This window comes from Coregonus lavaretus (genome assembly GCF_964263955.1).
Source record: "Coregonus lavaretus genome assembly, chromosome: 2".
NCBI lineage: Eukaryota > Metazoa > Chordata > Actinopteri > Salmoniformes > Salmonidae > Coregonus > Coregonus lavaretus.
Genome location: NC_139989.1, coordinates 73986891 through 73999177, shown reverse-complemented (window position 1 = coordinate 73999177; position 12287 = coordinate 73986891). Strand labels below are relative to the sequence as shown.

Below are 12287 nucleotides of genomic sequence, written 5' to 3'. Positions count from 1 at the left end.
TTTCTGACCCTATCCCATGGCCCTACTTTCTACAACTGAACATTTAAATTCCTCTATGAGTTTTGTTTCGTTACTATTTACTTATTTATGTATTTGTTGTATATTGGGGTTGTGCTGCAGAGCATCATGGGGGTTTGTATGTGTTGAGATGATCACGTTCCAGATAAATGGTTGAATTGATTCCTGTGTCCTGTCTCATCATTATTGAATTGTTATACAGACGTGGTTATGAAACCCACGAGACATAACAAAAGATTGGTGATGAGTAAGTCTGAATCTACAGGAACTATTCTGTCTGGAAGAAGTGGGTTTTTACAACTGTTTAAAACTGTTATTTTCTGTGGTACAGTCTAGGCTAATGTTAGCACAGTGTATTGCTAGCAGAGGCAAGTGCATAGTCAAGCTAGCTAAGAAAGAGAGTTAACATCGTTATGTAAATTGTCTGAATGTTGGAGTGTATCTCTGGATGAACGTACATTTTAAAAACAAGAAAATCATCTGTTTTTCACTTTTAGTTGAGTCATTTTCTATTAAGGTATTTTTACTTTTACTCAAGTATGACAATTGGGTACTTTTTCCACCACTGGAGTTAACATCGTCATGGACGGCAGAAAAGGACTGGAGACGGACATCGGAGTGGGAAAACAACGTGATTAAAAAGGAGGAATATACAGTGATTAAAGGAAAGGACATTTATTCAACTGTGAAGACAAACCTTTTAATTAAAACTGCTAAATGAGTGAACTTAGGAGGAAATGTCAGTGAGTGAAGTGAATGAAGATCACATGACTGAGGAAAATATTGGTTGAGGACAATATTGAAGTGAGTGACAATCAGGAGCTTATTGAGAAATGAACAATTATTGGAATTGATGGAAACATTGGACAGTTTGATAAAAGTATTGAACAGTGGAGCTCATATACAGAACGGTTTGAATATTTTGTTCTTGTAAATGACATGGATGAGGACAACATTGTGCCTCCATGTTTTAGTGTAATGGGGCCAAAGACATTTAATTTACTAGGCAGCCTGCTACAGCCAGACAGAACAGGTAATAAGACGTATGGCGATATTGTGGAGATACTTAAAGGACATTTTTCACCAGAACCACTAGTTAATACTGAAAGGTTCAGGTTCCACAGGAGACATCAGGAAGACGGAGAATCAGTAACAATGTTTGCTGCTGCATTAAAGAAACTACCAGAACACTGAGTTGAATGCTGTTCTAAATGACATCATTAGAGACAGACTAGTATGTGGGCTACGGAGTGAAGCTACACAAAAGAGACTGTTGACTGAAAGTCATCTGACCTTGGCAAAGGACATTGGAATCAGTGTGTCCATGGAACTAGCTGCTAAAGAGGCTCACCAGTTGAGTTCATCAGGAACTTAGTGGGTTCATCTAACAATCCTAATCACCAGCTGATACATTTTAATCTCATACACAGGGTAAACCTTCCACCTAGAAAACATCATTTAATAAAGTTGTGTATTTATCCCCAGTGGGAGCTGTGGTGCTTGGGGAAGAGGGAGAGCAGGACCTGCTGTCTTGACATTGTGTATTTTTCCCCAGTGGGAGCTGTGGTGCTTGGGGAAGAGGGAGAACAGGACCTGCTGTCTTGACATTGTGTATTTTTTGACTGAAAGTTATACTTATATTAACATACATTATAAACATTCATAATTCAATTATGACTTTCCTCATCCTGAAAATAAATAGAGATCATTATCTCAATGCATTCTCAATACTATCACTTGAGCAGTGTATACACCTACTATCATCTCCAGATCGTCAGTTTCCTCGTAGCCATCTGTAGCATCGGTTGACATGATACCTGTTCAATCTCCCCTCTATCCATACCTCCGTTGGTGTAGACTGGGTGATGATGCATGAACCTTCTTCCTTCACTAGTTCTCTGATCATGCAGAGTCCTTCTCCATTTATCACCGTCTCTCTGTGGAGTGTATCCTTCTCTCAGTGTACCAATAGTCTCTGCTGCAAAAACACACAGACAAAACAAAACAATGGTCCGCCGAAGCAGTGCCACCTTCCTCCTCTGCGTTAGAAAGGTCCTACAATGGTACATATAGATCTAGGAATCTCTCTCTCTTACTTGGCCCTCCATCAAGGTAGCCATCAACACCTATTACTAACCTTCCCCCTTGGGTGTTGTCCATCAATTACTTCATTAATCCTTTACCACCACATCATCTCCAAGTCGCAGAAATTGTCCAGATTCTCCCGGTAGGTCTGGCAGACAAACCTTCACCTTTTCAAAAGAAAGTCTGCATAACATTGTTGTTTGAGACACAGCATGCTACTTCATCCTGTCTTCTTATCAGTCCTGATAAGCCTTTTATATTAGGAAGTACACATTCTCAGTTTGTTACCTGTATAAAAGACACCTGTCCACAGATGGAATCAATCATTCAGATTCCAAACTCTCCACCATGGCCAAGACCAAAGAGCTCTCCAAGGATGTCAGGGACAAGATTGTAGACCTACACAAGGCTGGAATGGGCTACAAGACCATCGCCAAGCAGCTTGATGAGAAGGTGACAACAGTTGGTGCGATTATTCGCAATTGGAAGAAACACAAAATAACTGTCAATCACAAAATCAGCAGGGGATCAAATATTTTTTTCCCTCACTGTATGTGTGTATGTATGTGTGTATGTATGTGTGTATATATGTATATATATATGTATATATATATATATATATATGTGTATATGTATGTGTATGTGTATTATCTCCTGAGTGGCGCAGTGGTCCACTAGAGATCCTGGTTCTAATCCAGGCTCTGTCGTAGCCGGCCGCGACTGGGAGACCCATGGGGCGGCTCACAATTGGCCCAGCGTCGTCCAGGGTAGGGGAGGGAATGGCCGGCAGGGATGTAGCTCAGTTGGTAGAGCATGGCGTTTGCAACGCCAGGGTTGTGGGTTCGATTCCCACAGGGGGCCAGTATGGAGAAAAAAATAAAATAATGTATGCACTCACTCACTCTGGATAAGAGCGTCTGCTAAATGACGTAAATGTAAATATGTGTGTGTGTGTGTATATAAAAAACATGGGGGACTGGAAGTGATGCAGACAATTACATTGATAGAAGATACAATCTATCTGCAATATTAAGCTGATCTACCCCCTTAAAAAAAACAAATAAATAAAATAACAATATTATTTACCTGAAAATTGTATGTCATCCAGTCTTAAAATGTCTGCAAAAACCAAATATTGAAATACTGTTAAATATTTAAAAAACCATTGTTATACATTGAGTGAATTGTTATCCATTGAGAGAGGGATATAGAATAGTATACTAACGTGCTAGGTAATTTATTTCTACAACTGTGATGTAACTGAACATCCACTAGGTGGAGCCAGTGGTCCACTCTTGATTAGACACTTCACATAAAATAGAAATTTGTTTGGTAAAAACAGTCGGATAAATACATATATAGGTAGATATATATATATATATATATATATATATATATATATATATATATATATATATATATATATATATATATATAATATTATACTAACATTCTAGATACACACACACACACACACACACACACACACACATAATCAAGTGACTAGTAATTTTTCTATAACTGTGGGGTAACGGTATAACCACTAGGTAGAGCCAGTGGTCCACTCTTGAGTAGAGACTTGGTTTGGCATGCATTTTCATGGATTCTGAGACACCTTGAGACATGTCACATAAAATTGACATTTGTTTGGTATGAACAGTAGGATATATACATACGTAGGTAGAGTCCATTCTCGTTTAAAAAAATCAATAACACAACATCTCATTCATTATATACTATATCATTTTATACAATACATTATTAAAAACATTCATTTATAATATACAACATAAAAAAAAAAATATATATATATATATATATATATATATATATATATATATAAATATATGCATAGTTAGATATAGAAGCCTACATCATATAGAAAATTCAACTCACCTTCAAAATGCTCCATGAGGAATAAAGGAGTCTCTTTAAGATATATGTCTTCAGGCCTTCTGGTCCTCTGGGTCTTTTTTCTTGGTTGACTGAGACATCCCACGGACGCTCTTTTATGGGGTCAAATGGATCTGTTTAGGTTAGCAGTAAAACGGGACATCTTAAAGAAAAAATTACCTTTTTTGTTTTTAATTGACTGAGACATCCACTGGACATTCCATCCTCGGATGCCTCCCGGACATTCCCGGACGCCGGAATCAGCATTTTTCTCCTTTTCAGGGGCCTTTTGTAACCTGACACCCCCATCAGCCTCCAAATCCCCGTCTTCAAGCTGTGAGGGACTCAGACGTTGCCTCTTCCACGCAGGCTCTCCATGGCCTTCAAGGTTTCACATGTTTTCTTTTCCATAATAGATCAACCTTCTTGCCGATAAGCCCAAGTTTTGTCTTGAGGACAGAAGGGACCATCTTCGTAAATGTTCACGATGGTGGAAAAACTGTTACACTTGTTTCATCATATCAAGCACCTTAAACCAATCTCGCCACTTGAAGCTAAAGACAGGCACAAAATAGTTGACCTCTGTGCAAGCGTTTCAAAATACATACGAACTAACTGATTGGGTGGCATTTGCGCTATTGAATTCAGAACAACCTACAATTGTCACTTTGGAGTCTGGACTCTACGCTACTTAAGAAATTCGTATGACTTTCAAATCATCTGGCCCACAGACTTCCTCTTCCAGTGCGTACCCAGGCAGGGATGTTCCATTCAGGGCCTTTTAGATCTGACGTAGAGCAAGTCTTATCTTAAGCCATTCCCTCATAGCGAAACGCAGGAGAAAAACTCCCGGTTTTTGGCTGAAAAAGGTTGTTGAGACAGCTGTGTGTGAAAATCTTCACTGTTGAATCGTCCGGTTGGCCTCCACTCATATCAATCCCACCATTAAAACAATCAGGTGCATCACAAAGAATGGCATCGATGGTTTTGTCCTTGTGGCTCAGACATGAAGGACACAATACACCTAGAATTGGTCTAGGAGACGTGTTTTCTGGAGTTTTCTGTGGTTGATCTCTCTTGAGGTTTCTTGTCGCTCGTAGTGTTCACAGGACAAGTCTAGCACTTACTTATACTCAGGCAGACCTACCGAGAAATTACTTTTTCATTCTACAAGGGGTCACAAGCTCACTACACAGCAGCTCCATAAGTTCACTACAAAAATTTCCAACTGTTTCACATTTTTCAAACAGTTCAAACTTTAAGTTCAACTAGGTCAGTACACGACACATCAATCACCAGGCCATTACTTTTTATTTCAAACATGTTGTAGAGGGTTCTTTGCACAGTGCTGCTATTCTCTTATTCTTAAACAAACTTTAAACTTTAGAAAATGACACAGACAACGGCTTCTGAGTATATGTAAAATATATTTAGTTATGCAATTGCAGGCAGAAGTTAATACAGAGTCAACAGGATTTGTATAGCTCTTCATAAATTCTGCAAATCGTCCAAAACAATCTCTGCTTTTCATCCAAGCACGCCCCTCCCTGGCAGATCAGGAGCCACCATGTTTTCTTCTTGTGTCTGTGTGGAAGCAACGAGAAATTGAAACAATCCAGGTCTACCTGTTCCTCCAGTTGATCTCTATCCCATGTCCTTGACTACACGCCCAGACCAGCTGCAGGGAGCTGGAGGGAACCATCCTTACCAAAAGCACAGCATTGGTAGTTAAGAAATGTCTCTGCTATTGTTAATCATATTCATTGTTAACTATTAATTTTTAACAAATCAGGTAAATATGTGCTCTTTCTCTCACAGCATAATAGATCATATATTCCCCATCAATGTGCTTTACTTCAAAGAAACAGCTGCACTATCAAGTTACATAAGCACACCCTAAATAGTGAAGAGAACGTCCGGACAGGATGTCCTTAAAAGGTCATAAACACAGGACACAGGAAAACTCACCAATCAATTTTTGACAGCAACCGTCTACTATATTCTCTCTCACAGGAGTCTGTGAAACAAGACAGTTGGAGATTGAAACATTGTATGTGTATTCCCTTCCCCCAACTGCTCTGTTCACTCAGACAAACAAACCAGACTGCAGTTTCCCACGCAAGAATTGACTTAAAATCCTAAATTACTGATATCTTTCAGAAATACATAATTTTTCCCCCTCATAATTCCATAGGTCTATGGGAGTGTCTCAGGTTTTCATTACAACCATTTCTAGTGCATATTGTATACGGTTTCAATATTGAACTATTAAATCAGTTAACCTCTTACTATCAGATTTGATAAATAACCGATTATAACATGAAAAGCTCAGTGTTGATTTTTAAATATAAACATTAACAGTCCACAAAAATGGTGTGTAAAACAGTATGTTGGCTTGGCTGATAAAAAGGGTAGATTGAATTTCTCTTGGCAGTTGTGGCTCCCAGGTCTACAGCCAATCAAGGACTAGCTACCCATCCCCCACTGCTGCTCTCACCCCCCACCCCCCACCCCCCCATCCCCTGACATGCTGGACTCTCAGGTTCTGTTCAATAATGTGCAGCACAGCACAGCACAGTACAACTTTATTAGTCCATGTTACAGGGAACAAAGGGAATTTGTCTTTCTGAAGGGGTTGGTGACAGATCTGCCAGTTCAGATCCAATCCCATGTTTTGTTGCCTGGCTCAGGACTCAAACTAGTGACCTTTCAGTTACTGGACTAATTCTCTAACTTCCACCTCCTAACACTTCTAGCATGGGCTTCCTAGGCAAAGTTCCTTTTACACTATCCCATGTGTGTAGAAAACATGAGTCTGTCTCATGATCTGGTAATGAGGTAATCCTGCCTTCAACTTCAAAATCAGTGTCACCCTCAGGTCAAGAGGGCATTACCTCTTGGTCTAATGGTCAAGACACTGTTTTTTCCCATGGGACACCTGGGTACAGATCCCGCCCATGAAATGTGCACACCTCTCCCAAGGCAAGGTTTTGCAGGGGGCTGTATTGCAGTATCACATTGCTCAGCTGTGTTCAACACTTCATTCCATAGGTCATCAGAAAATGACTCATCCCTGTAGTCATTCAATGTTTGAACTAAGGCTTCAACTAAATCAACAGCCTTTGACAGGTCAAGTGATGAAGACTGTAGCATCTCTGATAGAAATGTTGCTTCTCCAAAAACGTTATGGAGTGGAACAAGGAACACAATGAATTGTAAATCTATCTGTGCAAGCAGACCTCGTGCCTCAACAGATCAGTCACCGTTGTGTTCTTGGACTATGTCTTGCAGGACTCGCTTAATGGCAGGCAATCTATCCATAATAGTATGTAGAGCCATATATCAACATGCCCAGCGAGTGTCACTTAGTCTCTGAAGCTCTCTAGGTGCACCTGGGTACATCTCTCTTTGTACGCTAAGCCATTCTTGATGCACATATGACCCAGATGTGAAGACATACAGTCTTTCTAGTAAGGAGAAGAACTGTCCTACCTCAGGGACAGCTTTGACTGTCTCCACTAAAACTAAGTGTAGACAGTGTGCACTGCAGTGGAGGTAAAAGGCTTTGCTTGTTCTTTAATGCGTTGCCTGGACGCCTGAATGCTGCCACTCATAACTGAAGCACCGTCATATGCTTGGCCTAGTAGGTTGTTTTTGTATTCAAGACCATGACTTTCTAATATGTGTATGATTTAGTCAGTAAGCCCTGCTGCATCTAGTGGATCAGCCGATTCAAAGTGGAGACAGCTCTCATGGACAGCTCCACTGAAATAGTACCTGAGTACTGGAGATATCTGATCCTTTTGTTTTAACATCTTTTGTTTTCCGTCTGCCATTATGCTGAAGACCTCACTGTCTTTCACTTCTTCTATCATCTCTGTTGGAACCATGTCTGCCAAACAACTCAGAACCTCATTCTGAATCCCTTTGCTTGTGTATTTTGCATTATGAATGGAAGTCAACCTTTTTTCCACAGTTGTGTCATGCTTAGCTATTGTTTCTAGGATTGCCATGAAGTTCCCTTTATTATCAGACTCTGCAGACTCATCGTGTCCTCTTTGTGCAATGTTTTGTGTGGCTGTAAGTTGTAGTACTTCTCCTATTGTTTTAATATAGTCCCCATTTTCTTGAACCTGTTTGTTGTGTTCCTTGTTTAGGGCATTTACCAGTGTTGCATTACTTTTTACAGCTTTCTGATAGACTCTCCACGTAATCGTTGCTTGTTTGTGCCACTCAGACCTTGCATGAATTGCAAATCCCCCCGTCTTTGTAAGTTGCCTTCTTCCAGTTGTTAAAACCCCATTTTGAATCAAATCCAGTCTCTGAGACAGGCGTAACAAAACCCAGAGTCTGATTTGTTTGAATATTGAAGCCAGGGGTGGATGTGGTACCAGGCCGCCTTGAAGCTCCTCCTCCTGTCCCCCATCAGAGTTCTTGGGTCCATGTTCATCACTGGCTGCACCGGTGGCTCCTCCCGGGATTGGCTGACATCACTCTCAGTCTCTCCAATGGTCTTCCTGCTGTCTCTCTCTGTTCTCTCTTGCTCTCTCCACACCTGAACCCTCTGGCTCTGTCTGACTTTCTGCCTTGTCTTTTCTTTGGAAGAAACATGAAGTCCTTTTTTCTCTTCATGTTGGTGACAACTATAGAGCAAAAGCAATGGGGACCAAGCTTATTCATTAATTTACTGAAAATAACTGACTCGCTAGGTCGCTAGCTTTCATGTCTAACCTTTTAACGTTACAATGCGTTTACTGAGTGTGGTTTAAGTAAAAGCACTCAGCAACATGCGTTTTTGATCAAATATTATATCCTTTGTCATATTGCCATACATTTTCGATGCCTGACTGTTAGAATTAGCTACACAACTAAACCAAAAACAATGCAAACGAATACATAACCCAGGATTCAAGCCAATTCCTTCATTAGTTCACAAAGAAAGTAACAAACGGACAGGTTAACATTAGCTGATCTAACGTTACACCTCTGTATTTAATAGTTAACGATGTTACAAATATAACATATTCAACATTTTGCTCACCTCTCTTTATTTCCTTCTTCTTGCTTGAACGATATTATTCGCGCCAAATTTCTTTCAACTTCTGAATAGAAAAAATCTTGCAGATCCATGTGGTACGATACTGTTGTGTTCCGCCTAAAGGAGTCCCACTAGAAAATGTGTTGGGTTACTTTAGTGTTCCGCTTTGCCACAGTCTAATAACGGATGTAAAAAAAATCAATAAAATAAAACATGATCGCAAAAATTAATTCTGTGATAATTATTTCAGACTCCGCATTTAGAGGGGCCACAAGGGGGTCCAAGCTTGTTGTCACAGGGGCACTGCCCCCCCCAGAACCGCTAGTGTCTCACAGCCCTTCTTCGGCCTAGGTGGATGCTAGCTCGGAAGAAGCACCAGCATTGTTCAGAATGGTGATGGACAAGGGTATAACTAAAATCCAAGAGACACTTTCCAAAATGAACATTTCCAAAAGTGCTCGAATTTGAGATTTCAAGGTTTCCCGGAGGCCGTGGAGGGACGAGACGCCATCTCCTTTCTACAGGAATGGATTCCCAAAATTCTGGATCCACCCCCTTCCGCGCACCCACTGGAAATGGAGAGGGCCTATCGCACCCAGGGCATTTGTCGTTACATTTCTACGGTACCAGGACACTGTCCGCATCCTCTCTGCTGCCCGAGCAAAGGGAGAGCTCAAGTACGGAGATGCCAGAATCATGATCGTTCCGGATCTTTCTCCCATACTATACAAGAGGAGGATGGCTTTCTCCCCACTGAATAGGCTTCTGCGGCAGGCTGGCTCGGCATACGGCCTGCTGCTACCCGACGACTTTGTGGACGTAAACCAAGAATGGTGAGCGCACATTTGACTCTGTGAAGACGGCTGAAACATACATGAGGAAAGAACTCCCTGACTTGTTCCCGTCTACTACATCAGGAGGAAATTTCTTTTGAACTTGGAAACAGTGGATAGTGAACTGTTAGAACATGAGGATACAACCAAATGACTCATAGGATCGGCTGGCTGGCTGGCTAGATGGCTAGCGCCATAATGACAGGCCAGGTAAAGTTGTATCATAACTAATGTTGACTGCGCTATTTAGCCAGCTCGCTAAGTTTACCAGGGTGTTACTATAGCTACAGCCACACTATGCCAGGTAGTTACATTTTCTTTCTGGATACTTTTATTTTACCCGTAGAGGTCCAGTGGGGTTTGGTTAAATAGTGATGTGTTCCAGTTTCAACTGTTCTGCCTGCGGTTACGAAACCCCTACCTGTCCCAGACCTGCTGTTTTCGACTCTTAATGATCGGATATGAATTGCCAACTGAGAGACCTGAGCCCTAGGACCATACGTCGGGACTGCCGGCCGTGGTGACTCCTTGCTGTCCCCAGTCCGCCTGGCCTTGCTGCTATTCCAGTTTCAACTGTTCTGCCTGCGGTTATGGAACCCCTACCTGTCCCAGACCTGCTGTTTTTAAACTCTTAATGATCGGCTATGAAAAGCCAACTGAGATTTATTCCTGATTATTATTTGACCATGCTTGTCACTTATGAACATTTTTGAACATCTTGGCATGGTTCTGTTATAATCTCCACCCGGCACAGCCAGAAGAGGACTGGCCACCCCTCATAGCCTGGTTCCTCTCTAGGTTTCTTCCTAGGTTTTGGCCTTTCTAGGGAGTTTTTCCTAGCCACCGTGCTTCTACACCTGCATTACTAGCTGTTTGGGGTTTTAGGCTGGGTTTCTGTACAGCACTTCGAGATATCAGCTGATGTATGAAGGGCTATATAAAATAAAATTGATTGATTGATTGATTGATTGATTGATGTGGCTTTTGACTGGGTTTCAAGCCTAACTATGTAGTTTATATTACTTCAGGGAATTTTTTGCTACTATTACGTTTGCTGGCTTGTTTATTGTTAGAGATGTATGCTAGCGTTAGTGATACCGAGGCAGGGAGAAGCTACTCACTGGCTGGACACCTAATTGCCAGCTAGCTGATAGCTGTACAGTTGTGTGTGTGTGTACATGTGTATATAAATATACAGTGGGGAAAAAAAGTATTTAGTCAGCCACCAATTGTGCAAGTTCTCCCACTTAAAAAGATGATAGAGGCCTGTAATTTTCATCATAGGTACACGTCAACTATGACAGACAAATTGAGAAAAGAAAATCCAGAAAATCGCATTGTAGGATTTTTAATGAATTTATTTGCAAATTATGATGGAAAATAAGTATTTGGTCACCTACAAACAAGCAAGATATCTGGCTCTCACAGACCTGTAACTTCTTCTTTAAGAGGCTCCTCTGTCCTCCACTCGTTACCTGTATTAATGGCACCTGTTTGAACTTGTTATCAGTATAAAAGACACCTGTCCACAACCTCAAACAGTCACACTCCAAACTCCACTATGGCCAAGACCAAAGATCTGTCAAAGGACACCAGAAACAAAATTGTAGACCTGCACCAGGCTGGGAAGACTGAATCTGCAATAGGTAAGCAGCTTGATTTGAAGAAATCAACTGTGGGAGCAATTATTAGGAAATGGAATACATACAAGACCACTGATAATCTCCCTCGATCTGGGGCTCCATGCAAGATCTCACCCCGTGGGGTCAAAATGATCACAAGAACGGTGAGCAAAAATCCCAGAACCACACGGGGGGACCTAGTGAATGACCTGCAGAGAGCTGGGACCAAAGTAACAAAGCCTACCATCAGTAACACACTACGCCGCAAGGGACTCAAATCCTGCAGTGCCAGACGTGTCCCCCTGCTTAAGCCAGTACATGTCCAGGCCCGTCTGAAGTTTGCTAGAGTGCATTTGGATGATCCAGAAGAGGATTGGGAGAATGTCATATGGTCAGATGAAACCAAAATATAACTTTTTGGTAAAAACTCAACTCGTCGTGTTTGGAGGACAAAGAATGCTGAGTTGCATCCAAAGAACACCATACCTACTGTGAAGCATGGGGGTGGAAACATCATGCTTTGGGGCTGTTTTTCTGCAAAGGGACCAGGACGACTGATCCGTGTAAAGGAAAGAATGAATGGGGCCATGTATCATGAGATTTTGAGTGAAAACCACCTTCCATCAGCAAGGGCATTGAACATGAAACGTGGCTTGGTCTTTCAGCATGACAATGATCCCAAACACACCGCCCGGGCAACGAAGGAGTGGCTTCGTAAGAAACATTTCAAGGTCCTGGAGTGGCCTAGCCAGTCTCCAGATCTCAACCCCATATCGGCTGTCGGGAGCTGTCGGGAGA

The 12287-nt window shown here is 41.5% G+C and overlaps 1 protein-coding gene across 1 annotated transcript in view; it reads left to right on the top strand.

Moving 5' to 3' along the window:
* The window catches only part of LOC311150807 (uncharacterized protein), a gene marked incomplete at both ends in the record, with an annotated part of 72667 nt that extends 62796 nt beyond the window's left edge, over positions 1-9871 (top strand). The window contains one exon of the mRNA XM_084188342.1: positions 9665-9871. Within this exon, the coding sequence (XP_084044468.1) occupies positions 9665-9871 (207 nt within the window). The remainder of the gene's footprint in view (positions 1-9664) is intronic.
* Positions 9872-12287: the final 2416 nt, after the last annotated feature.